This window comes from Macaca thibetana, chromosome 8 (assembly GCF_024542745.1).
Source record: "Macaca thibetana thibetana isolate TM-01 chromosome 8, ASM2454274v1, whole genome shotgun sequence".
In the NCBI taxonomy this organism is placed as follows: domain Eukaryota; kingdom Metazoa; phylum Chordata; class Mammalia; order Primates; family Cercopithecidae; genus Macaca; species Macaca thibetana.
In genome coordinates, this window is record NC_065585.1 from 78,463,409 (window position 1) to 78,491,208 (window position 27,800).

General features: G+C 40.6%; 3 protein-coding genes across 9 annotated transcripts in view; 1 reads left to right on the plus strand and 2 right to left on the minus strand.

The window, feature by feature from the left end:
- Positions 1 to 27,800, minus strand: part of VXN (vexin) — a 965,102-nt gene that overhangs the window by 331,111 nt on the left and 606,191 nt on the right. The gene's annotated exons all lie outside the window — the stretch shown is intronic.
- Positions 836 to 19,724, plus strand: CRH (corticotropin releasing hormone). 3 transcript variants are annotated; one of them, XM_050802082.1, is made up of 3 exons: positions 836 to 848; positions 17,510 to 17,858; positions 18,613 to 19,724. In XM_050802082.1, the coding sequence occupies exon 3, from the start codon at positions 18,627 to 18,629 to the stop codon at positions 19,215 to 19,217; it is 591 nt and encodes a 196-aa protein (XP_050658039.1). In that variant the 5' UTR covers positions 836 to 848; positions 17,510 to 17,858; positions 18,613 to 18,626; the 3' UTR covers positions 19,218 to 19,724. The 3 variants fall into 3 exon arrangements, 2 of the variants coding, with proteins under 2 accessions (XP_050658039.1, XP_050658038.1); XR_007728323.1 differs by lacking the exons at positions 836 to 848; positions 18,613 to 19,724 and adding an exon at positions 18,299 to 18,591 and having other exon boundaries at positions 17,409 to 17,858; XM_050802081.1 differs by lacking the exon at positions 836 to 848 and having other exon boundaries at positions 17,411 to 17,858.
- TRIM55 (tripartite motif containing 55) overlaps positions 21,301 to 27,800 on the minus strand; it is a 48,709-nt gene continuing 42,209 nt past the window's right edge. For all 5 annotated transcript variants that reach the window (XM_050802058.1, XM_050802055.1, XM_050802057.1 and 2 more), the window contains one exon: positions 21,301 to 21,653. In XM_050802058.1, coding sequence (XP_050658015.1) covers positions 21,531 to 21,653 — 123 coding nt within the window. In that variant the 3' untranslated portion in view covers positions 21,301 to 21,530. The remainder of the gene's footprint in view (positions 21,654 to 27,800) is intronic.

Here is a 27,800-nt window from a genome sequence, read left to right on the forward strand (position 1 = left end):
GAGTGAAGATCCGAGTGAAGGCCTAAAGATCTCCTAGGCTGAAGATGAGAGGAACTTTCTGTTGGGATCACTTTGTATCAGACCCAGCACATCAACACATCGCCACCTACAAAGTGGGTCTTTTGTGAAACATCTTTCTTTACTTCTCAGAAGAATCCATGTTCTTGTTTCTGTGTCAGCCAATTCCTTCTTGAAGTTCTGGCTCTGCCTCCAGCCTTTACCTTAGTTCAGATAATGAGAATTGCAGTTATAAAGTGCTTAACTCTTTCAGAAGCACTGGATTCCACCATCCTGTCTCCTTCAGTATAGTCTGTAGTATGTGGTATATCTGTAGTATAGTCTGTAGTATGTCTGTCTTACGTGGTTGAGATAAGGACTGAGATACGCCCTGGTCTCCTGCAGTACCCTCAGGCTTATTAGGGTGGGGAAAAATTCCACCCAGGTAAATTTGTGGTCAGACCAGTTCTCTGCTCTCGAACTCTGTTTTCTGTTGTTTAAGATGTTTATCAAGACAACATGTGCACTGCTGAACATAGACCCTTATCAGTGGTTCTGCTTTTGCTCTTTGCCCTGTGATCTTTGTTAGACCCTTATTAGTAGTTCTGCTTTTTGCCCTTTGAAGCATGTGATCTTTGTACCTACTCCTTGTTCTTACAGACCCTCCCCTTTTGAAACCCTTAATAAAAAACTTGCTGGTCTGAGACTCAGGTGGGCATCACGGTCCTACCGATATGTGATGTCACCCCTGGCAGCCCAGCTGTAGAATTCCTCTTTTTGTACTCTTTATTTCTCAGCTGGCCAACACTTATGGAAAATAGAAAGAACCTATGTTGAAATATTGGGGGCGGGTTCCCCCGATACCTCTTATTCTTAACATGTCTTGAAGTTCCGGCTCTGTCTTCAGTCCTTACCATTGTTCAGATAATGTGAACTACACTTAGAAATCACTTAACTCTTTCAGAAGCCAAAGTAAGGACATCACATACATCTATGCATTTAATCCTCACAGCAATACCTCTATGAGGTAGGTCCTGTTTTCCTCATTTCACCAGTGAAGAAACTGAGACACAGAGAAGTTCCCTGAGCTATGTAGCCACATAACTAATAACCCACAGAGCTGGGATCTGGATCTGGGAAGGCATGGGTATGTTAACCATGCTGTTTGATGGCTTCTTTGGCACCTTGGGCTGCTCCCAGCTGACCCAACTCAGCTGGAAGATTTCTGACTGGTGTCTGTGCCCTTGCCATCCCAGCATTGTGCCTGGCACACAGTAGACACCCAACATGCTCATTATCATCTTTATTTGACATGTCCATCTAGCCCAACAAGCTTGAGTGTGTTTTCTAAAATATACATCCTCCCATGTATTTTCCCTGTTGAAAGCCCTCGTTGACTCTGTCCACCAAGAACCACATCTCAGGTTCAGGAGCAGGCCTTTTCTAACTTTACCTGTGAGAACTTTCCTGTGTGCACAACTTCATACACTCTAGGAAACCACTTGTAGTTTCTGGAACACTGGGAACTTCCTCACAGCTTGGCCTCTTTGTGTCAGGAGCACCCTGTCTAGAATGAGCCCCCTTCCGCTGCTCGTTGGCCAGCTCCTGATCCTCTTTCTAGTCTCACAACAGGCATTGCCTCCTCTGGGAGCTCTTCTTGAACCCTTCCTCCTTCCCCCACCAGAGGTAGACTCCCTCCTGTGTACCTGCAGAACGCTCACCATAATGGTGTCTTTAATGTGTCTTCTTCCAGTGGGCAGAGAATACCTCAAAGGCAGCAGGACATTCACTTGTTCATTTTTATCTTCAACTCTAGCACAGGTTCTAGGGCATAGTAGATACTCAGTAAGTGTTGGGGTTAAGTAATAACTGTTTTCAGTACTCTGTGGCTGGTTGGCATTCAGAGGTCAGAACCTAAATTGTGGCCTTTCTCTGGACACAAGTGTATCAGCTGAGGGAAAAGTTACAGAAACAGAAGACACCTGTGTCAGGTTGACTTTGGAAGGGTAACCTTTGCTGCCTGGCAGTCCCTTGGATAATATAAGAAAATGTTGGCAAAACAGTGTTGTCTGTGCTTGGCTTTGAGAATCCTCCCAAATGGTGGAGAAATAAGAAGTAAGACTCACAGCAAAGGCAGAATGCTAGTCAGCTCCCTGTGTCTTGTCTTGTGTTGGAAGAAAAAGGAATCATGCAAATGTTGCCCAGTTGTTTACTTCATCATGTGAGCTTGTTCCTCACCTAATTATGCACAGAATTTGCAAGTTGCTTTCTACCTTCCTCCCATTTCAAATAGCTGATCTGAACCTTCAGCAAAGATTCATATTAATTAGCAGGCCTCCATATAGCAAATATTAATTTGGAAACTGATATGAGGCATCAACATCAACTTATAACTTCCATTATAGAATGAGAAACTGCAAATCTTTCCCAGGCCCTAAGATGTGGGGAAGTTTGACTCTATTTTGAGGATCTGCATAAGCGCATTTGTTAGTAGGTTGTAACCATTGCTCCTGGGAATGGCCCCACTAAGCAAGGACAGAATGGATGTTCAGCATGGTTTTTACAGAAGAGGTGTAAGGATTAAAACTGATGAAGGAAACCCAGCAGCAAACAGAAGAATTACTATGGACAGTGCTCAGGTAAGTTTCCAGGGATGCTCTGGCTGAGTCTGCTGATTTAGTCTTCTCTTGAACGACATGAGCATAAACAGAGAGTATTCCTCTTGATCATGCCTTGTAGTTAGTGCTGAGGGAAGAGACAAACTGGGAGCATGGCATACATATGGGGTTTTCCCTTCAAAACCATGTGATGCTGTCCCACCCCTCCCCAGATTGAGAAAGAGAAGAGAAAGGGAAAGGAGGGGCTCTTTGGGAACCCCAACACCCCTCCACATATCAGCTGGGAGACATCAGCCAAGTTACTTACCCATTCTGAGCTCCACTTCTTCCTCTATGGAATGTAGATAATCACTTCTACTTCCTAGCAGAGTTCCAGGAGAGAGGATGAGTGATTAAAAAAAAAAAAAGAAAGAAAGAAAACACATAAAGCTTCTGGAAGAATCATAAACAAGAGAAGCCATGATTGCAGTTTTTTTGACCAAAAGAGAAGGAGCTGCAGTACCCCAAAGTTCCTAGAGGAAAAGTCTCAGTGGTTAGTTCTGAGAACTGCTTAGCCTCTTTTAGTTCCTGTATTGGTCAGGGTTCTCCAGAGGCACAGAGCTAATAGGATAGATGTATACATGAAGGGGAGTATTGACTCACATGATCACAAGGTGAAGTCCCACAATAGGCCATCTGCAAGCTGAGCAGCAAGGAAGCCAGTCTGAGTCCCAAAACCTCAAAAGTAGGGAAGCTGACAGTGCAGCCTTCAGTTTGTGGCCGAAGATCTAAGAGCCCCTGGAAAATCACTGGTGTAAGTCCAAGAGTCCAAAAGCTGAAGAACTTGGAGTCTGATATTCAAGGGCAGAAGACATCCAGCACAGGGGAAACGTGAAGGCCGGCAGACTCAACAAGTGTTCTTATCTTCCAACTTCTGCCTGCTTTATTCTAGCCACACTGGCAGCTGATTGGACGGTGCCCACCCAGATTGAGGGTGGGTCAGCCTCTCCCAGTCCACTGACTCAAATGTTACCTCCTTTGGCCACACCCTTACAAACACACTCAGGAACAATACTTTGCATCCTTCAATCCAATCAAGTTGACACTAAATATTAACCATCACAGTTCCCCTAGAAGATTTCTGATAAAACCCCAACAGATACAAATGTGATTGGTATTTTCGTATTTCATAAAAAACCTAAAACCCCAATTTTCAGCCATTGTTAATGTTTATTCTTCATTGTCTTCTTGGTTCTCAGTCTACTACTTTGCTCAAAGAACCTAGGGGCTTAGTATTGGAGAGTTGATGTGGCTTCAGGAGCTCGACACTGCTTTGGGGATGTGAATGAAACTTGTGTGGACACAAGGGCCCTGCATCGAGCCATCTCTTTCTTGGTGCTCCCAACCCCATCCTGACCAGGCTCACCTCACTCACTCTGCACCAGGGGTCAGCCCGTATGTGGGAGAATGGGTGCCTCACCAGTACAATGCTCTTTGATCAGGAGCTGCCCCCATGATTAGATGCAGAAATGACAGCAGGAAGGAAATAACAGCTGTTTTAAAGAAATCCAAACCACCCAGTCTCAGGCAGTTTGGTGAAGAATCTTCTCTTTCCCCATCTATGAAAAGTTCAAGGGCCCAGGAAGGTGGCTTTTTAAAAAGCACTCCAAAAGCCAAGTAAATATATTTGCGCATTTTCTAAATTAAGACCAGAGGAGTGACATACTGTTTGTAAGCGCTTGAAGGCTGTAAACTTTAAAAAGCTGAGAGGGAAGGCTGAAGGGCTGCAGAAGAAACTGTATCTTAGAGTATCTAGTGGAACAGGATGAACACAAAATTATCAAGGAAATTAAGTCCAGAAGAGGCCTGCTCGTCTGGGGCTGGCACCCTGGGAAGGCATGAAGGCAGCTGTATCTGTGCTGTCCCCATCTCCTTGTTGCATGAAGCCAGGGACCCGAATGGAGGGACCAGCTGGAACTGTGGCAGGGGAACACAAATTGTGAAGATTTCATGGACATTTATCAGTTCCCAAATAATACTTTTATAATTTCTTATGCCTGTCTTTAATCTCTTAATCCTGTTATCTTCATAAGCTGAGGATGTATGTCATGTCAGGACCACCATGATAATTGTGTTAACTGTACAAATTGATTGTAAAACATGTGTGTTTGAACAATATGAAATCAGTGCACCTTGAAAAAGAATAGAATAACAGTGACTTTTAGGGAACAAGGGAAGACAACCATAAAGTCTGACTGCCTGCGGGGTCGGGCCAAAAGAACCATTTTTTTCTTCTTGCAGAGAGCCTATAAATGGACGTGCAAGTAGGAGAGATATTGCTAAATTCTTTTCCTAGCAAGGAATATTAATATTAATACCCTAGGAAAGGAATGCATTCCTCGGAGGAGGTCTATAAATGGCTGCTTTGGGAGTGTCTGTCTTATCCTGTTGAGATAAGGACTGAGATACACCCTGTTCTCCTGCAGTACCCTCAGGCTTATTAGGGTGGGAAAAAACTTGCCCTGGTAAATTTGTGGTCAGACCAGTTCTCTGCTCTCAAACTCTGTTTTCTGTTGTTTAAGATGTTTATCAAGACAGTACACACATAGCTGAATATAGACCCTTATCAGTAGTTCTGCTTTGCCTTTGTCCTGTTCCCTCAGAAGCATGTGATCTTTGTTTTGCTTTTTGCCCTTTGAAGCATGTGATCTTTGTAACTACTCCCTGTTTTACATCCCTTCCCCTTTTGAAACCCTTAATAAAAACTTGCTGGTTTGAGCCTCAGGCAGGCATCACAGTCCTACCGATATGTGATGTCACCCCCAGCGGACCAGCTGTAAAATTCCTCTCTTTGTACTCTTTCTTTATTTCTCAGCTGGCCAACACTTATAGAAAATAGAACTTACATTGAAATACTGGGGGGAGGTTCCCCCAATATCTCAAGCTGGAGAAAGGGAGGATCCTCCAGAGATCCAATCAGGGAGACAGACAAGATGAGTAAAGGGGGAGTTTTAAACTTTATGATGAATGATTCTTTTCTATTACCTTGACCTTAGAAGGATACCAAGAATGGAATGATAGTAAAGTCATACAGAAGCAATTAAGTTATAGATAGTTATAATTTAAAAAAAGAATTTCCAGCCAGTTCGCTATGAGTAATAATTCATGTTACCTTAGGAGAATCTGACAGGTCCCTAACAGCCTGTGGTATAATCGAGGCTCCCACCAGGAAGTGATGGACTTACTAATCATGAAAGGAAAAAGGCATACATATACTCTTGAATTTTGCTTTTAATTAGCAGTTCATTACCAATTAGCACTTAATTACTAATCATTTTTAATTATTGTTTTTAATCTCTCCTTAAGATGCAAAATTCCTCTTTGAGTGTGCCTGTTTTCAGTTAAATTAATAAATTAGACTAAGAATAGGAGTTTCAACAAGGAAGTAGTCCTTAAATGAGGATTTATTAAGAAGAGATATGTTAGCCAAATGGATAATTCCCATAAAAATGACTCTATTCCTAAGTATAAACATAGCTTTGTTTAAATAAACATGGAGGAACTTACATATATAAAATATATATTGTGTAAGTGAAAGAAACCAGTCAGAAAAAGCTCCATACTGTGTGATTCCAACTGCATGTCTTTCTAGGAAAAAAGCAAAATTACAGAAACTAAAAGGATGAATGGTTGCCAGGGGCTGAGGGCAGGAAGGGATGAATAGGGGAAGTTTAGGGGACTGTTAGGGCAGTGAAACTGTTCTGTATGATACTGTAATGGTGGATACATGACACTACGCATTTGTCAAAGCTCATAGAATATAAAATGCCAACAATGAACCCTAATGGAAACCATGGGCTTTAGTTAATAATAATGCATCAATATTGGCTCATCAACTGAAACAACTGCAAGATGTTAATAATAGGGGGAAGCTAAAGGGAGGGGTGGTGTTGGGGTGGGGAGAAAGAATCTATGAGAACTTTCTACTTTCTCCTCAATTTTTCTCTCAATCTAAAATAAAGTCTATAAATTGAAAAAACATCTTCAATCAACTAGGTGGCTGAGAGCTTCTAATATTAGAAGAAAAACCTAGTGAGTATATTTATCTTATTCTTTTATTTCATTAATAAACACTTATTGTGACTGAGCACAGAATGTAGGCTTGGAGGACCTGAGATTAGACAGAATTGCCACCTTCAACAGTACCAAGCAACACATCATTACCCCAACAACAATGACAAATGTTTATTGAATACTTATAACTAGGCCCTGAGTGCACTATCTCATTTACTCCCACAAGAGAAACAAATAAGGAGACTTACATTTAATATTGGTTTGACAAAAAAAAAAAAAAAAAAAAAAGGGAAATGAGTTAAGAAAATTTAAATAAATTGTCCAAGGTCACGCAGCTAGAAAACAAGAGTCAGACCTGTATTCAAGTAGCTTGACAAATGTCATACTTAGAAGTCTAGTGTGTCCCCTAGTGTGTCCCCACAGAAAAGTGTTGTAAAGCTGCTTTGAAGTGCTTTGTTTGTAGTGAAATATTTAAGTAAAGATATTAGAACGAATTCCATTACAAACAAGAATCAGATATGCTGCTCACCTTAGTCAGTTTGAGCTGCCAAAAAAAAAAAAAATGCCATAGACTAGTAGATGGCTTCAATAACAAACATTTATTTCCCACAGTTCTGGAGGCTGGGACATCCAAGATCAATGCACCAGTGGATCCAGTGTCTGGCGAGGGCCTTCTTCCTAGTTTGCAGGTGGATGACTTCTCATTGTATCTTCACACTGCAGAGAGGAAGAGAGATCATCTCTTCTGTCTCTTTTTATAAAGGCACTAATCCCACTCATGGGGTTTCCACCCTCATGACCTAATTACCTTCCAAAGGCCCCACCTCCAAATACCATCACATTGGGGATTAGGTGTCAACATACAAATTTTGGGGGTACACAAACATTTAGTCCCCAGCACTGTCCTACTTCAAAAAGCAGAATAGCACTTTTATAGAATAAATCTATCAGGTTATATAATTGTATTTCTCCATTCAAATTAAAAACATCCCTTTATTACAATTATCATTGTTTCTGAAAACATAAAAGCACCTTAGCACAAGGCAGAACTTTATAGCTGTTTGGAATTATAGTACAAAGGAAATAAGTTGAAAAATGAGGTAAGGCTCAAGTATGTATCTATATTTAACTTCATATAAATAGAAGAATTAAACATCACTGCTGCTTAGGGCTGTTAAGTCTTTTTCTATTATCCTGGCAATGTTGTTGCTCAGAACACTCCTAAAATGTAAAAAGAATAGTGACTGTGGAAAATTAGATCCTTTCTTTTTCCAGCATAGGTTTCCCATAATCACACTTCAAGGACTCATTGGCTTTCACAATTATGAGACCATCTTGAATTGATGTAGCCTTTCTCCTAAATAGGACACACATAGTCAATCCCCAACAACAAATATGTACCATGCTTAAGCAGTATATTAGGAGTCATGGACTAAAAGAAGTGGGAGGTAAGTTCATAACTGAACTGGGGGACAGACAGATAAACACACACACATAAACAGAAATAACTAGCTCTCAAAATGAAGAGAACGTTCTACAGGTGGATAACAGAAGCCTTGAAGATGAAAAGATCTTGTTCCAAGGTTTGCGAAAGGTCTGAACCCACAACCTGTAACATCTTTGAAATCCACAGCTCCTGAATGTTGGCCTCCCAAGTTTCTGTCCACCTCTGTAGCCCTCATTGCTTGTTGTTTCTCGAGTAACTGACTTTCCCCTATGAAAAGCCCAACTTCATCCATTGCAACCAGTTTTGTCTAGGACACACCTGCCTACTCAAAGAGGTTCTCCTTTGCAAGGTAGGTCCATGGATTTCCACTGGGCTACATTTCTGTAGAGACCAACTCCTTCCTCTGACCAGGAACTTTACAACTATTTGGAATTAAAATACAAAGAAAACAAGTTGGGAAATGAGGTGAGGCTCAACTATGTATCTATACTTTATATGAATAGGTGCATTAAACATCACTGCTGCTTAAGGTCACTAAGTCTTTTTCTGTTATCCTGACCATGTTGTTGCTCAGATTACTCCTAAAATGCAAAAAGAACAGTGAATGTGGAAAATCAGATCCTTTCTTTTTCAGACATAGGTTTCCCATAATCACCCTTTAAGGGTGATTATGCAAACAGAGTTGACCATTTCATGGATGGTGAGTAGAGGTTTGGCAGCTTCTTGTTGGAAGATGACCTTTCCTAGGACAGGTAATCCTCAGAAGGAGTGAAAACAGACAAATTTCCATACCCTGAGACCCTCTCTTCAGGGCAAAAAGTGACATTTTAAATTTTCTCCTTGGAGTGGTAGAAAATTACTAGTAGCTCTAATCATGAACTTAAATGATAAAGAAAAAAAAGTCTAGCTGGACTCCTCATAAAATGCCTTTGGGCTTATGATATTTCCCAGTTTGTCCAATGATAAACATGTTCTGTGGTCAAATAAGTCTGGGAAATGCTAAAGCCTTAGGGATTTACACTGCTGAATAAAAAACACTAATAAATTCTGCAGTAAAATATGAGTTTAACTTTTCTTTAACTTTTCCCTTCCATTTTTATGACACCAGCAACATTCCTAGGAGGCTTCTTTGGGAACTCTTTCTTCAGAGTCAAGTGATGTTCATGAATATAAATACCTATTCGGGGTGCCTGGTTGATGAATTTCTTTTTTCTGAGCGACCGTTGCAGGATGATTAGTTCCTGTAAATTGTCCTTCATGACAGAAAGTTCACACACATCCTCTCACTGCCCTCCATCCATTACCTGGAGTCTGAAACAGCACAATCGATGTATTATGATGTAAATAGAAAGGGCAATTGTGTCTGTCAAGACCAGGGCTTGTAAGAGAAGCAGAAACGTGCTGGTTTTCTGATGCTCTGAGTCATCTTCCCAGGGTCAGTTACTTCTCAACTTCTGGAAAAATAGATGCACAGGTAACAAAGTCCTTGCCATTTTCTTAGGAAAGGAGGTAAGGTACTCAGTGATGACTCATGGGTGGTGACAGAATTTTTGATTGATGGGGAACTGTTCCCACCAAAACGTGGACAGCGATGTGGCTGCCCACAGGTAGAGAGTCCTGGGCTCCTGGGACGCTGCCCTTGCCTTCCACACTTCCTGTCGTCCCTGGGCCTGTGATGCTCATTCTGTGGAGGCCCAGGGCTAATAACCCAAAAACCATAAGTCTGTTTTCTGCCTTCCTGCCCCACCAATGTACCCTCCATACTGCATTCAGAGGGGTCTTTCCAAAATGCATGTGTGTTTACCTGTCATTTCTTTGAGACTCCATTAAAATGATCGTATAAACCCCAAATGATGAAAAGAACAGGATAAAAAATGTAAGCAGGTGAGAGGGTTTAGCAAACTTCTGAAATAATGAGAGCAGAGATGGTGTTTGAGGAAGCAAGGGAGAGAAAGCAGCTGTAAGGGGTCCACAAAGGCACAGGAAGGTGCAGGACAAAGAAGATGCAGTGTCTCCCAAGGACAATGTGGAGGAAGCGGCTGTAGGAGGCAGGCAGCTGAGGGAGGAGCACAACTGCAGAGCCTAGGAGGGGCTCAAGGCTCAGAATCTCCAAGTCTCGCCAAAGACAGAAATGTGAAAAGGGTCAAAAATACGAGGAATACTTGAAAGTTTATATATGGAAGAGTCAACCTCTCCACCAGTTTTTCTCATCCCATGTGGAGAATGCCAGACATTCAAATGTCTGCCTGTTAGCCAACAAGCAAATAAAGAAATAAACATTGACAAATATATTGTTATTGGCCTAAATGTGTCTCCTCGATGCAGAAAAATTCACATATTGAAGTCCTAACTTTCCATATTTCAGAATATGACTGTATTTGGAAACAGGGCCTTTAAAGAGGTAATTAAGGTTAAATTAGGTCATATGGGTTGGCCCTAATCCAATATGGCTGGTGTTTTTGTAGGCAGAGGAGATGGAAGCATGGGCATGCACAGAGGAAAGGACGTGTGAAGGCACAGGGAGAAGATGGCCAACTACAAGCCAAGGAGAGAGGCCTGGGAAGAAAGCAACTCTGTTGACACTTTGATCTTGGACTTCTAGCCTCCAGAATGGAGAAAATATATTTCTGCTGTTTAAGTTATCCAGCCTGGTATTTGCTACGGCATACTCAGAAAACTAATACATACATTTTTCTTAAATAAAATTGACAATATGACATTCATGCATATCCCGAGTAAAGACTAGTTCACTGTGTGATCACCCTGGAAGGAAGACTGCTTGGCGAGAAGCAGGCTCCTTACCCTGCACACAGGGTTCTTCATCAGCTTTGTACTGAATAACTATTAAACATGAGGGTGCTACCAATCATACACAGGGTCACCTTCAGGGATTTCACAAAGATCTCCAGCATAAAATTGAGAATTTAAGATAAATAATGACCACGGATGGAATAGATAATTCAGGGAAAGAAAGAAAACTTAGAAACCTTCTAGTTAACATTCTTAAAGAAATCGGAGAGAACATTCCACTGTAAAGCAAGAACAGGAGTTATGAAAAACATATGGAGAAAGAATAAAAAGTCTGGAGTTTGAATATGCAGTTGTAAAATGAAAGTAACTGAAGAGCTGGAAGATATTGAAGAGTATCTTAGAAAGTAGAACCGCAAACTAAAAGTTCTAACAGGACAGAAAATAGTAAACACAGATGGCCAATAGAGGGGAGAACATCTCATAATAGAAATCTCCAAAAAGAAAGAATAGAGAAAAATGGAAAAAAATTATAACATAAATAATATAGGAGTTTTTTTTTTTCACCCTTGAAGAGTAAGAGCCTCCAAATTAAAATTAGTACATAAAAAAAGACCCAAAGACCATTCTAAAATTTCAGAACATCAACAAAAAAAGAAGAGACTAAAAGCTTCAGGAGATAATAGGAAAAAAGGTCCTGTGAAAAATGAGAATCAGGCTGGGCATGGTGGCTCACTCCTGTAATCCCAGAACTTTGGAAGGCTGAGGCAGGTGGATCATCTGAGGTTGGGAGTTTAAGACCAGTCTGGCCAACATGGTGAAACTCCATCTCTACTAAAAACACAAAAATTAGCCAGGCATGGTGGTGTATGCCTGTAGTCCCCGCTACTTTGGAAGCTGAGGTAGGAGAATCGCTTGAACCCAGGAGGCAGAGGTTGCAGTGATTTGAGATCGCACCACTACACTGTCCAGCCTGGGTGACAGAGTGAGACTCTGTGAAAATAAAAAAGAAAGAAAGAAAGAAAAGGAAAATTAGAATGATACTGGATTTCTTATCAGCAGCACTGGATAATACAACACAAGAGAATAATACTTAAAGTTCTAGAAGAGAATTATATTTAACCTGAAATTATATGCCTTGGTAAAGCATCACTCAAATATCTGGATAAAATATAACCATTTTCAAGAATGCAAGGAGTCAGAAAATATGTGTCACATACATCCTTTCCTAGAAAGTTACCTGAGGATGTTCTCTAGCAAAATAAAATTCAGAAATCAAGAGGGAAAAAGTCCTGTGATTCTGGACAGGGAATTCAATCCAGGGAAGAAGAAAAGAGAAGTCCCAGGAAGACACCTGTGCGTCAGATTTAGAAAGTAACTAGTTTGAAAGCAGCAGGTTAGCGTGCTCAAGGATTGAGGTCTTAAAAAGAGGGAAGGGGAAGACTTAATAGATTACTTATCATGATTGAAAATTTGAAAAAAAAAATTAAGACAGTTCGTAATTCTAGGAAAAAACCAAAATGGGAATATAAAAAATATAAAAGTGTCAATAGAAAATTGTAGAAAAAACAAGATAACAAATGTAATCAGAGTCCATGATCTTACTCTTCAGTGAACAATTTACATAGTCAATAGTTAAAAACTATATTGGCTTCCCACTTTTAGAATCTATCTGTCTGTCTATCTGTCTATCTATCTATCTATCTATCTATCTATCTATCTATCTATCTATCTATCTAGAGGTTCTTGGTCCTTTGGCTAAGATCAAGTGTAGAATCAATTATACTAAAAGCACAAAAGCATGAAAGATTTAACTATGATTATAAAAATAATTAACATGGACAATCTAGAAGTAAAAGTATAGATGAAAGAGACTGAGAGATCAAGGTGAAGGAGGGTGTCTGAAAAGTTGAAGGGATAGATAATCTCATCTTACAATCTGGGAGTTAAGAAGTTAAGAGATATTGCTTATATCTGAAGAATCAAGAAATAATTCTGTGGGTATGTTACTTAAAAGTGCAAGAGTAAGATGAAAAAGAATAAAAAGCAGGTCATTTGGGCAGTGATCAACAATGAATGAATAGAAAATTTGGCACATCTTGATGCAATACCACGCAATAAAAAAAGGATTTCATTTGGATATAGGAAAATGCTTGAGATATAATTTTAAGTGGAAAAAAGTAGATTATAAAATTTTAACTATAAAATGTTATTTAGTTATGTCTGGATAATATGTACGGTTTATGGGTAATTTTTATGCTTCATTCATTCAACAGATTTTCTGCATTTCATTCATTCAGCAGGCTTACTGGAAATCTACCATGTTTGGGGCAAGATAAATGGATATGGCAACTTACAAAGACAATCAAAGTCCTGCTACACAGTTTACTGTCCAGCAAAGGAGGCACATATTGTACCAGTAACTATAACAAAATGTGAGCTTTACAATGAAGGGCATTCATGCTGTTAGGAAAATATAAGGCACAGGTGCTAAACCTAATATAGGAACCTGGGGAAGATTTCTTCAACAAATTATTTTTCAGTGAATTAATTAATTAATGTAAATTGACAAATAAAAATTGTTTATGGTGTATAACATGTTTTGATATGTGTGTATATTGTGGAATGGCTAAATCAAGCTAATGAACATATCCATTACCTCACTTACCAATTTCTGGTGATGAGAACATTTGAAATTTACTCTCTCAATTATTTTAAGTGTTAAAATGAAAGTTTTTTTTTTTAAAGCAGATATTCAGTATTAAGAACATGGTATTATCTAAATTATGATTATGAGCTCAGGAAAAATGCTCAAGGGAAACAACAAAATATTAATTTTCTGTGATGATCTTTAGATTCTGATATTCTGAGGAATTTTATATTCTTTATGCTTTTCTGATTTTTCTAAGTTTTTGCAAAGAGTCCATATGGCTTTGATAATCAGAAGAGATTAACAAAAGTTATTGTTGCCAGTGAAGCAGTTAGATATTTTGCTGTTTGAGAACCTTTCCTCCTGTGGAAGCAGAAGACAGTTACTTAATCTATGTAAAGAACAGTTATAAACAATTACCAAACCACCTGTCCACCCTAGGCATTTCTGAAGGCTGTCATTGGAAATGGTAGATTTATTTCAACAAATGTTTCTGTTAGCCAACTTGGAGATGGTGTTTTTTTGCCACGAGCTATGCTAATAGAAGCTTGTGAAGGTATAAGGTGATGCAAGTGGCAAAAATATGCCCACCAGTTACCTATTATTTCTGGTATTTCTTTATTAGACTGTTGTGTCGGGTCTGTTTTAATTTACCTATACTGTATATTATGTAACCATTAAAAAAAAGACTTAAAACATAAAGTAATCCCTGTTTTTGTGCCCATGTTTCTTGGATTGTGTTTTTAGGTTCTAAAAGCATTTAAATTGATTCTCCAATGACTCCTTTCCAGAAGTTATTCCTACATGTAAGATCAGATCTGTTAGGGGTGATTTCTATGGATTTGGATATTTAGTTTACTGCACATTTAAGTTATCTGCATTATGTTATTTCTCAAATCATAGATCTATATTATAATTTTAAGAATCCCTTTCACCCTCCATACTGTATCCAAAGATCACTTTTTTCAAAGGTCACCTAGGCAGAATAATCAAATTAATGCATTTTAATTTGGTAATACTGAAAAGTAAATTGCAATGTATGCACACACATTGAAAATCAGGTGCCACAGACGTGAGCATACACAGAGAATTTCTGCATTCTCATGCCTTAGTTTATCAAATAAGGAAAATGTATAAGAAGCTACTCCACAATTGGTCTGTGAATATATTACTTTATTTAAATGCATCTTCTCAGGCCAGGCATGGTGATTGATGCCTATAATTCCAGCTGCTCAGGAGTCTGAGGATCACTTGAGCCCTGGAGTTCTAGGCTGCAGTGAGCTATCATGGTGCCTTCAGCCTGGGCAAGAAAGTGAGATTCTAGCTCTAAAATGTTTTAAAATTCATCTTTTCACCTAAATTTGTGTGCTCTGCTGGAAAAGAAAGTCCAAAGCTTATCATTACATTATGCAAATAATATGGGCTGGTAATCAAAAGAACTGAGTCCTAATTCTCACCTTACCACTAACTAGCTGAGTGACTTCAGGTAAGTCACTTAATTCTCTGGTTCTCATTTAAACCGAGTGATCTCTTTAAGTCATTTCTAATGTGAACACTGGGTGATTTAATGAGATATACATTTTGGATAATGATATGGTTAGGTTGTGTCCCCACCCAAATCTCATCTTGAATTGTAGCCCCCATAATTCCCACGTGTTGTGGGAGGGACCTGGTGGAAGGTAACTGAATCGTAAGGGTGGGTCTTTCCCATGCTGTTCTTGTGATAGTAAATAAGTCTCATCAGATCTGATGGTTTTAGAAAACGGAGTTCTCTTCCACATGCTCTCTCTTGCCTGCCACCATGTAAGATGTGCCTTTGCTTCTCCATTGCCTTTTGCCATGATTGTGAGGCCTCCCCTACCATGTGATAATGTGAGTCAATTAAACCACTTTCCTTTATAAATTACCCAGTCTCTGGTATGTCTTTATTAGCAGTGTGAGAACAGACAAATACAGATAAATTGTGGCATGTAGAGGCTGCTGTGCATAGCTTCTCCTCCTCTGGGCTTCAGGAACATTTTTTTCCTTACTCCCTAGTTGGAGCCACTTTGGCTCTATTAATGACATACCCCAAGAAAACCTCACAGCAAGGACTCAACAGTGAGGAGGGAGCTATACTAAAACAACATCCCCCAGATAGCCCAATGGGAGAGAGATTGGTATGGGAATGGGGTTAGTCAGAGCCCAAAACTTGTGTCTTCTCTGGAAGAACCTCCCAGACCTCCCCAGCTAAACTCATAACCACATCCCTTTCCTAGTTTCTCTTCTGTATCCATTTACTGCACTGAAACTGCCTATTCCAAGTCAATGTTTCACCTCCAGCTTGACATTCAAGCCGAAATCTGCTAACAGGGTCAGAAAACAGGTCATAAAGGAAAGTAAGCAAAAATGTTGAACCCATTCCAGCTTAACAACAACAACAAAAAAGCCCACAATAACAAAATCTAAGGTTCTGTGTGTTTTCCTACCAATCTAAAACACAGCTTTCTCCCAGAAACTCAACCATTTTCCATAATCATGATCTATTAACAACTCACATCTTTCCAAGTAGGCACATTTCTTTCTCTGTTCTCTTGTGTCAAAAGTACATAACATGGTGCAGTGATCCAACTATGGGCTGGCTTCTCTGCAAACTGTCAGCATTTCTCTCCCTGCCTTCCCTTTGTTCCTAAGAGCAGTTGTGGATTGGTATAGACCCAAAGTGGAAGTTGAAACATGCATTGCATCATTTGTCACATTAGCTACAAAGGAAGCAGCAGAAGTAATCAGAAATGAGGAGCAGGAAGTTTCTGATAAACAACTCTGATGGTTATCTGGAAGCTGAATTGAATCACAGGCACAAGAACTTGGAATTGCATTTTGAATTGCAGAATTAGAGGTAACTGCCTCCCACCTATATGATAGTGTCAATTAATTCAAAAATTGAGTATAGTTTTACAGGCTTAGCATTCCATTCCATTCGGCGATACGTCAGAGAGCATTTATTTATTTAACAGGCTCACATGAAGAACATTTGCATTCGGAAAAAGAAATGATTAAAAAGAACCACCCTGGGTGGCCCAGATATGGATACTATTATGGATGTTGATAGTATTTGGAGGCGAAATGAATGAGATTACTTTTTACAGACTCAATATTGATCAATGAAAACATGTAACTGATGAATTTAGCCCTGTGGTCAAGCAGTTTAAGCCTTTTCAACATAGATTAGGACGTTAGAATGGACACCTCTCACTGAGTTTGCATTAAGTAGAATAAGTAAATCTTGTTTAACTCATGCATCTCTCACTGGCCTTCTCTCTCTTTAATTTGGGAATAGAAAAGGGAGTCCACAATTAATTTTAGATTGTGAGAAGAGAGACAAAGGAGGAGCAGAGAGTTTCTGAGAGAACCTAAAATCTTTGTCACACCCCTTACTAACCCTGGTTTGTGCTCCTTCACCATAGGAGTAGCTCTTGTCATCATTTTAAAAACTTCAACTGAATTTTAAGAGACTTATTGGCCTTGCTTCCTCAGGCTCATAACTCCTTTATGTGCTTGCTCTTGGGAGGAAAATGCAGATAGACGTTTAAAAGCTAGATGTTCCTGCACACTCTTCTCCTGATGCTTCATTCTTTTCCAGGCAGAAAGATGGTGGGACTCTGTCCCTAGCAATGAGATATTTCCAGATACTGAGGTGTTGTCAGAGACACCTGGTCAGGGAGGTTAGGAGAAGGGGCATCCAAATCCACTCCCTCTAACTGGCTGCTGCTTTCCTGGCAGGTCTGCACTGGGACACCTCCCTTCCTTCCCACTTCCCCTTCTTCCTCCTATTCGCTGTCTCTTTGCACACCCCTAATATGGCCTTTCATAGTAAGAGGTCAATATGTTTTCACACTTGGGAAATCTCATTCAAGAATTTTTGTCAATGGACAAGTCATAAGAAGCCCTTCCATTTTAGGGCTAGTTGACGTCACCAAGAGGCGATAAATATCTGTTGATATAATTGGATGTGAGATTCAGTGTTGAGATAGCAAAATTCTGCCCCTCGTTCCTTGGCAGGGCCCTATGATTTATGCAGGAGCAGAGGCAGCACGCAATCGAGCTGTCAAGAGAGCGTCAGCTTATTAGGCAAATGCTGCGTGGTTTTTGAAGAGGGTCGACACTATAAAATCCCACTCCAGGCTCTGGAGTGGAGAAACTCGGAGACCAAGTCCATTGAGAGACTGAGGGGAAAGAGAGGAGAGAAAGAAAAAGAGAGTGGGAACAGAAAAGAGAAAGGAAGACAACCTCCAGAGAAAGCCCCGGAGACGTCCCTCTGCAGAGAGGCGGCAGCACCCGGCTCACCTGCAAAGCGCCTGGGAAGGTAGGGAGCGCCTGGACGGAACACACCACCAACTTTGCGTTGCCTGAGCTGCCGCGATGTGCGCCGCAGAGCCGGCTGCCACTGCCTGTGTACATGTGTATGCATGTGTGTGTGCGTGTGTGTGTGTGTGTGTATGCGCGCGTGCGTGCGTGTGTGTGTTCGCGGACTGTTCCTTAAGATTACAATACTAGCTGGGATGTGGCAAAAGCAAACTTAGACGGCTGCTCTTCTTTACCCGTGCTGCCAGTTGCTCCTAGCTGGCTGTGTAAAGGAGCTCCCCCACCCCCTTCTATCCTAACCCCCGAGAGAAAGCAGCAAGGGCAGGGGTGGAGAGGGAGGACCAGGAGGCAGGAGTTAATCAATTTGGAAGAAAATGCTGAAATATCCGAAAGGGAGGTAGTCAGCGCGGGTAGAATCTTAAATCTGTGGCTCTTCCCTAGGCTCGGGAAAATTAGTTTTGAGGATCATTAAGAAGAGGACGCAGGGACCGTCCCTTCAGAGTCTAGAAAGAAGGGTCACTCCTGGCCGGCGAGCGCTTGAGCTTAGGTGCGGAGCCCAGCAGGCACCCCCTTCCCCGCTCCCCAGGTGTTTCAGCACCGCGGACAGCGCCCACCCTAACCACTGAAGCCAGCACGTCTAAGGTAGTCCGGTAGGAGGACCTCGTGTGCACCTCCCAGTTGAGCGAACTCTCACCAACTCTTTCTTTCTCTCTTCCCCTCTCTCATTCCGCCCTCCGCCCACCTCTGTGCCGCAGCGAGTGCCCCTAACATGCGGCTGCCGCTGCTCGTGTCCGCGGGCGTCCTGCTGGTGGCTCTCCTGCCCTGCCCGCCATGCAGGGCGCTCCTGAGCCGCGGGCCGGTCCCGGGAGCCCGGCAGGCGCCGCAGTACCCTCAGCCCTTGGATTTCTTCCAGCCGCCGCCGCAGTCCGAGCAGCCCCAGCAGCCGCAGGCTCGGCCGGTCCTGCTCCGCATGGGAGAGGAGTACTTCCTCCGCTTGGGGAACCTCAACAAGAACCCTGCCGCTCCCCTTTCGCCCGCCTCCTCGCTCCTCGCCGGCGGCAGCGGCAGCCGCCCTTCGCCGGAGCAGGCGGCCGCCAACTTTTTCCGCGTGTTGCTGCAGCAGCTGCTGCTGCCTCGGCGCTCGCTCGACAGCCCCACCGCTCTCGCGGAGCGCGGCGCCGAGAACGCCCTCGGCGGCCACCAGGAGGCAACGGAGAGGGAGAGGCGGTCCGAGGAGCCTCCCATCTCCCTGGATCTCACCTTCCACCTCCTCCGGGAAGTCTTGGAAATGGCCAGGGCCGAGCAGTTAGCGCAGCAAGCTCACAGCAACAGGAAACTCATGGAGATTATTGGGAAATGAAACGGTGCGTTTGGCCAAAAAGATTCTGCATTTAGCACAAAAAAAAAAAAAAAAAAAATACAGTATTCTGTACCATAGCGCTGCTCTTACGCCATTTGTTTATTTTTATATAGCTTGAAACATAGAGGGAGAGAGGGAGAGAGCCTATACCCCTTACTTAGCATGCACAAAGTGTATTCATGTGCAGTAACAACACAATGTTATTCGTTTTGTCTACGTTTAGTTTCCATTTCCAGGTGTTTTTAGTGGTGTTTTAAAGAGAATGTAGACCAGTGAGAAAACGTTTTGTTTGAAAAAGCAGACAGAAGTCACCCAATTGTTTTTGTTGTGGTTTGAACCAAAGAGAATGCCATTCTCTTGGGTGGGTAAGACTAAATCTGTAAGCTCTTTGAAACAACTTTTTCTTGTAAACGTTTCAGTAATAAAACATCTTTCCAGTCCTTGGTCAGTTTGGTTGTGTAAGAGAATGTTGAATATTTATATTTTTAATAAAAGCTGCAAAGGTAATCATGACTTTATTTTTTCTCTTCAGTGCTCATACACTGGAAATACTCTCATCTCTTAGCTTCCTCCAAATTGTCTTCAGCACCAGAAAAGAAAAACAAAACTTCCTGCATTGTACTTTTCCACTAAAAATGCAAACATATATCAGTGGCTTACACAGACCCTGCAATCACGTTGGGCTCATCTCTGTGCCATGGACTACTTCTCTGAGGTTGAGTTAATAATTCAGGAAGTTGCTCCCAGCAGCTCTAAATTATGGTAATTCTAAAAGGGAAGATCATTTTATAATGGAAATAACATTTAGCCCTGATCAATTAAAAGATGTGAAATAATTGGAGAGAGTGGGGAAAAGATGAAAGGAAAAGGGAAGTGTCAAGGTAGAAATTCCTCCAAACTATATGACCAAAATGCTGCATTCTTTTTCTATGAGAAAGACTCACTCTGTCAAACTACTACTTTGGTACCATGAAACAGTTTTTTGTAAGCTATTTTCCAATTACTACTTCTAATAAGAGAAACTTAATAGCATCTCCACTTAAGATGACTAAATTTAGTCATTATAAAATGTCACATAGGAAAAATTTTCTTATGAAGAACATTTTGACTTTAATAATTACACAAATATCCTCCACATTTATGCCTAGGCCAACCCTACCCACTTTTATTCTTAGGAACATGAACTCCCTTTATTCATTTCTAAAACTGAACAGCACATTTAATTAGTTTTACAGTGCATTTGCCTTTGGTAGTTTAGTTATAGCTTTAAACAATTCAATCAAATATTTAATACTTCAAAATTAATTTGTATGAAGATGCATCTTATCCTGGGACCTTTGAAATACACTTAACTAATAAATGAATAAGATAATACGTAACATTGAATAAATCGTTATAAGACAAAGCTTTTAAAAACATCATTTATTTAAGAGTTCATATAGAGTAAAGTTACACTTACGTTCTGAAGGAGGCATTATGGTGGGACAAATATTAACAAAGCATGATTTAAATATATATATATATGTTTAGTGTGTGATATGTTTGTATATATATTTAAATACATGCAATTGTTCTACAATTTACCAGATTGGTGCCACAGTGAATACAAGAGAAAGTAGACAGCTCTTGCTGGAAGATCTTTTTCAATTAAAGTGCCTAATATATGAAAATCTAAAACTAATATTAGAAAAATGTCATAAGAGATGCCCAGGCCTTCAGCTTTCTGGACCATGAAAGTGTCACCAGATTCAAAGAACATCTCTGAATGTACATCCAGTGATATCTGTTACGCAAAAGAGGAAAACTTTGTGAAACATTTCATAGCTTTGGTCAATGATTTACTTTTTGTCCATGTATTGATAAATCAGTCACTTCTGAGTTGACACTGATTTTCACTGACCACCTGCACTGTTAAAGAGTAAAGGAAATGAGAACTACTATAATATAATAACAAAAAGCCAGCGCCTATGAGAGACAAGAGCATAGTGACCACTTTTTTCACCATTTGCCACTTGTGACTGACATACACATATACCACACTTACACACCCTTCACAATGTTTCCCACACAATAAAAGATTTGCATAAGATCAAGTTTATTATTTCCAGTGCTTTCTGCAACTATTTTCTCAAAATATTCTCTCCCCCGAATATGTTAGATAAGTCATCTGGAATTACAGTTTTGGGTTATTTTTGCAGAAATCCTGTTCAGAGGTCCCTTTCATCATTTGCATAATATTAATTTCACTTGGGCTTCCTGCTGCCCACATGCATCTCAGCCAGGCAGACAGAGGGGCAGCAGTTGGAATGAATATCATTCATTTAGGGAGTTCAACCAGGAAAAGGAGAAGATATGGCGAGCTGGCTCAGAATCAGCTCCACTGCCACTCGCTGGAGCTGCAGCCTGTCCCTGGAGGGGAGGAGCCTCAAATCCAATCTGCAACGGAAGAAAATGGGAATCAGAGAAAAAAAGAGATTTGTTAATTTTGGATTGGTCCAGTCACTTTTCTACTGAGGAGAAAGTATAATAATAACAATTATTATTATAATAACAATATTATTATATGGGACATAATCATTAGAAATGGAAAGCAAGCTCAGATTATTTTGGCTACAGCCAAGAGTCATGAAAATAATTCACCCTTATGATACAAAAAGAAGGAACAGTAATGCATGCAGTGAAGAGAAGTTCTTGGGAAAAAGGAGTTCAGACTATACTAGTTTTTTTTTTTTTTAAAGCCCACTTGTAAATGATTTATTCAGATGAGAGTCTCATTGAAACTGCTAGGAATTGGGTTTAGAAAAGCTTGCAGAATTTTAAAAATATTCCAAATTTAAATGACACTGCTATGCCACATAACATTGTGGGACATAATATAATCCCTCCACTGCTGAAAAAGTTTCTACCATATACATACATATATATTATCTTACTATACGTTTTGCAAAACTACAGGCTTAATTTTGGGTAAATCATGATGGGATTTTTTTCTCTAGGTAATAAATTCTAATAACCATATTCATATTAAATCAAATCCAATATTTGCTGAAATGCAATTTGATTTTATGAGCTCAAACTCTTTACATTTCAAGGTACCATGACAAACGCCATTCTTCTTAGGAGAACTATGGATAAATAAGCAAACATGTTCCGATGACATCACTGGTAAAACTATCCCACCAGATTAGAATGCCACTGATCTCAAAGCAATGAGGTAGCCACATGCATTCAGCTCAGAAGCACTGGATGATTTTATGAAGCTGCGATATGAATGGATAATACCTGGCACAAGCAAAGCAGAACTTCTGTTAAGTACATTGTTTTACTGCCACTCAAAATAGTCTTGAGAGCAAAACAAGTTATTGGTCTGCACTTTACCAGATTTTACCCTAAACATATGTTTGGGGATGATGTTTCAAGAGCAATAAAATTATCCTAAGTCTTTATGGCTTTGGGATAATCCTTTGTGCTGCCACATCATTTCCTGATAGAAAGTTAAAAAGGGTCATGAAATCATATCAGCCACAGTAGAATAAAACTGAAGTATGTAGTTTTCTATGAAGGAATGGTGGAAACATCAAGTGAAATTGGGCTTTTTGAAAAAGAATGTAACTAGATTGTGTCGGTAATGTGTCAGATACCTCAATGTCCTTGAAAGTGAAGTAAAATAAACATTATCCTGACAGAATCCTGCACCTATTTTTACATGTCGAACTCCTCCCTTGCCCACCATAATCTTCTCACCCTGGCTAATAAACAAACGAACGAACAAACAAAAACAAACCCTTAAGTCTCATGTATGGTTTATGCAAAAAACAACAACAACAAAAAACCCAAAAGCCCAAATGATGTGGGAATATCCTAAGAAGACTTATTTCTAAACATTCAGTTTGAGTGAATAGTGAATTCTGCCTGGATAAACAGACCATCAGAGTCCATTTTGTGGCCTGTTTTTCTTGAAGGTAGTTTCTAAACTAAAGGGAACTTCCATGGCAGCTGTTCTGAAATAGCTGAAGGGTGAAACGAGTGGCATAATGTGTTTTCTGCAAAAGGGACTGCTTTTGGGATGTGTATAAATTTTTGTGCTTTCCTGTACTAGAGATTAATGTCTATCTTCCATTTAAAATGTTTTAGTTGTTAACCCACTATTGCCTTCATATTTGGGATTACATAGTTTGGGTTGGCTTCTCTTACACCTCCATGTTTCTAGGAAATTATTAGGTTTTCCTCCAAACAATATGGACCAATGCTGTCTTTCAGAACAGAAAAGCCAGTACCAGAGTGGGGGGCTATCCAATAGCAGAGGTTATCCTGAGTATCTTTAGATAATTGCACCATCTCCTTGGTCTTGTTTATATCCACTGAGGACCCAACAACCAGCTCAGCAAAGAAAGTTCTGTGCAAAGAGGCTTAGCCTAGTTTTGAATCCCACACCAACTACTAATTAGCTGTATGACTTGGACAAGTTAGTTAACTCTCTGAGCCTTAGTTTTCTCTTCTGTAAAATAGAGATGAGAACCTACCCTACAAGGTTGTTGTAAGCGCTGAATAAATAAAGTAATACACATAAAGCACTTTACACATGACTCACTTACATTAGGTTGGTCCTTCCTTCCTTCCTTCCTTCCTTCCTTCCTTCCTTCCTTCCTTCCTTCCTTCCTTCCTTCCTCCCTTCCTCCCTCCCTCCCTCCCTCCCTCACTTCCTTTCTTCCTTCTTTTCTTCATTTCTCCCTTCCTTCCTCCCTTCCTTCCTTCCTTCTTTTCTTCCTTCCTTCCTTCTTTCCTCCCTTCCCCTCTTCCCTCCCTCCTTTCTTTCAACAGTGAAGAGAGTCCTCTGCCATGCAGAATCACCTGGGGACTGTTTATGACAAACCGTATACAAGAGCACCGACCCCCAGGAAGAAAAGACAATAGTATTTGCAATCTCATTTTTCCAGAATTGGGCATCATTTCTATGACTTAATCCCTTCAGTGTGCTGTAATCACAGGCATCAATGACACTGTTCAGTGTATCTCCAAAAGGTCCAACTTCACACATGGCTACCTCATAAAGGAAGAATGAGTTAAAGATCTAAACTCTTTTTTATAAGCACGGCCCATCAAATCAAAAGCTGATCTTTTTCCTATAACCTTCCCCAGATGGAGCTGTATGTATGTGTTCCTTCAAATAGTTTCCTAAATGCTAGCTCTCGTTTATCACAGGAAGTGCTATGTCTTGGGAATAGTGATGTTCTATGAAACAGAACAAGGGACAGAGAATTACAAGCACTGTTCTCCTCTACCTGCTTGGGAGCTTGTCCTGCATTCCAGTTTGGTCTGATATGCACACAAAGGTAAACAACAGATTATTAATTCCATATTACAGTCATGTGTTTTTTAATGACAGGGATACCTTCTAAGAAATGCTTCCTTAGATACTAAGCAGACATTAAAAATAGCAAGATCATGTCTTTTGCAGGGACATGGATGGAGCAGGAGGCCATTATCCTTAGCAAACTAACACAGAAACAGAAAACCAAATACCACATGTTCTCACTTATCAGTGGGAGCTAAATGATGAGAACACACGAACACATAGACAGGAACAACACACACTGGGGCCTTTTGGAGGGTGGAGGGTGGGAGGAGGGAGAGGATCAGGAAAAACAAGTAATGAGTGCTAGGCTTAATACCTTGGTGATGAAATAATCTGTACAACAAACCCCCATGACACAAGTTTACCTACGTAACAAACCTGCACTTGTACCCCTGAACTTAAAAGTTTTTTTTAAAAAGAAAAGCATCCTTAGGTAATTTTGTTGTTATGTGAACATTATAGAACGTACTTACATGAGCCTCAGTTTGGGTTAGGCAAACACTTTCCGTAACGTGGAACTGTCCTGTACACAGAGACAGATGTCCACAAGGCTCTGTCAGAATGCATGCTCATTAACACCCATCAACAAGAAATGATTTTAGATTTAGGTTGCTTCTACCTCTTGGCTATCGAGAATAATGTTGCTTAAACAGGAGTGTGTAAATATCTGTGTGAGGTCTCGCTTTCAATTCCTTTAAGTATATTCTCAGAAGTGGAATTGCAGGATTTTATGGTAACTCTGTTAAATTTTTTGAGGAACCTCTATACAGTTTTCCATAGCAGCTGCTAAGGACCATTTTACATTCTCCCAGAGACGCATGAGTGTTCCAATTTTACCACATCCTCACTCCTAATTGTCTAATATTTGCAGGGTATTTTTTTAAAAATATAAATTCGTGCAAACAAAAAAGCAGGACTTGGCACAGATACTTGCCATGTTCACAGAAACATTAACAATAGCCAAGAGGTAGAAGCAACCCAAGTGTCCATCCATGGAGAAGTGGATAAACAAAATGTCATGCACACATATGTTGTCAAAAATCAATGGAATACAATGGAACACTGTTCAGCCTTAAAAAGGAGAAAAATTCTGGCACATGCTACAACATGGATGAACCTTAAGGACCTTATGCTAAGTGAAATAAGCCAGATACAAAGGGACAAACATTATATGATTCCACTTATATGACATATCTAGATAGTTACATTCATAGACAGAAACTAGGATGATGGTTACCAGGGGCTGCGGAAGGGTGAAATGGGGAGTTTTTGTTTAATGTGTATAGTGCTTCTGTTTTGCAAGATGGAAAAGTTCTAGCAATTGGTTGCACAATAATGTGAACATACTTAAGACTTCTAAACTGGACACTTAGAATGTGTAATGGGAGTATACACATTATATACTCCCATTTTCTGTTATACTGTTTATACTAACATTTTTTCTGTTACCTGGCCTGCTTTTTCATTCCTGTTACCTTCTTGGCTCCTAAAGGCACACAAGCTTATTGCTCTTAACAGACACTATAGACACTTAGAATGTGTAATGGGAGTAGTTAAGATGGTAAATTTGTGTTCTGCATTCTTTACTAGAATTAAACATTTTTAAAAATTCAGGCAACATCACATTAAAATCTGGATTTGCAGGTTCTTTGGACAAAGCAGAAATGAACAACCCAGAACTTGCATGGAGAGCTAAGCAGTGTTGTGCCTTGGATTGGGAATGCTTCCTCCCTTCTGCCTGTCTTGGTCAGGGTCACAGTGCCCAACACTCCCTTTGCTGCCCCTGCTGCAAGGCTGGTTTCAGTTGCCACTTATCATTGTGCTTACACAGTTGCTATGCTCAGAGTAAAAAGGAAAGCAAGCAATGTCGTGTATTTATGCTTCTATTAACATTGTTCTGTTACCTGGCCTGCTTTTTCATTCATGTTACCTTCTTGGCTCCTAAAGGCACACAAGCTTACTGCTCTTAACAGAAGGTTCATTTTTAGCATGAAGGTGTCAAAGAAAAGAAAGCAAAATGCTCAACAGAGATTTGGCTTGATTTTTATGTTAAATGTGATGAGTGATTTTTTTAAAGCTAAAGTGTGTCTCATGGCAAGATTCTTGACAGTGAAAGCATGAAACTGCCTTTAAAATTCATTTGAGTACAGATTAGTCCCCAGGATCTTAGCATAGGGGACATAACTGGGTGCAGACTGGTGGATATGTGCTTGTTTGGGTTTGGGGGTCAATGCCAGTAGCCCCCTTTACCTAAATGCATCTCACCCCACCTCTTCTATCTAATGAAACTAAACAAATGCTTTCCTGACATTCACTCTGGCACAAGTTTGGATAGCCACATTTAGGGGGGATGGGGGCATTATTTTTTTAAGCTGCCCGAAAGTAGAAGAGTGAGCTTATTTTAATCAGTGAGCAGTGCCTTTGAGTCTCTAAGTTTCCCAGGGCCTCCATGGCATACCAGCATCAACCCTTCCCCAAATGATCATTCTCTACATCATCCATGACTCTGATCCACTAATGCTTACCTGTCTTGTGTTCCATTCCTTAAGGCTCAGTCAAGCGATAGCAATCAAGCTGAGAAGATGCATCGCAATGAAGACATTAATGGATAATGATGGCCTCATGTATGCCGCTGCCAGATAATACTTTACCTAGAAATATTCATGCCTTATCCTGAGGGATGACAGATGCCAGGCCATTGAGGAGATGTTGGGGGCCTTAAGGAAATTTATGCCCAGGCCCCCAGAGCTGGGCTGCCATTTCCTCAATCTCTGAGTGCTGCAGGGAGTGCTGCAGGGACTGCCAGTCAGAAATTCAACCTGACACAGGATCTGGTTACCAATGCACGTTAAATGCCTGTCTTTCTGGGTCAATTTAAAGAAACCCTTGCCTATGTATCATGAAATGCCTTTGCCTCAAAGGAATGTGGACAGGAGGGATACAGCTAGACTTAAGGCTGCTGAGTGGGCAACCACCCAGTATCCATCTCGCACCTGCTAGGCTGGGTCAGAGAACCAAAGCCAGATGCTGGAAACAGGTGTAAGTAGGAATGCTGAGGCCATGTTTAGAATGTTTATTCAGAAAGACCAAGCCCAAGCATTGGCCTGCTCCCCTACTTAGCATTCCTGAACCTCAGGCTCTTGGATAGTTTAGGTGTTACAGATTCCTAACTGGGAAGGAGAGTACAGCCAAGAACCCAGGCCAGTCACCCATGGTGAGAAGTAACT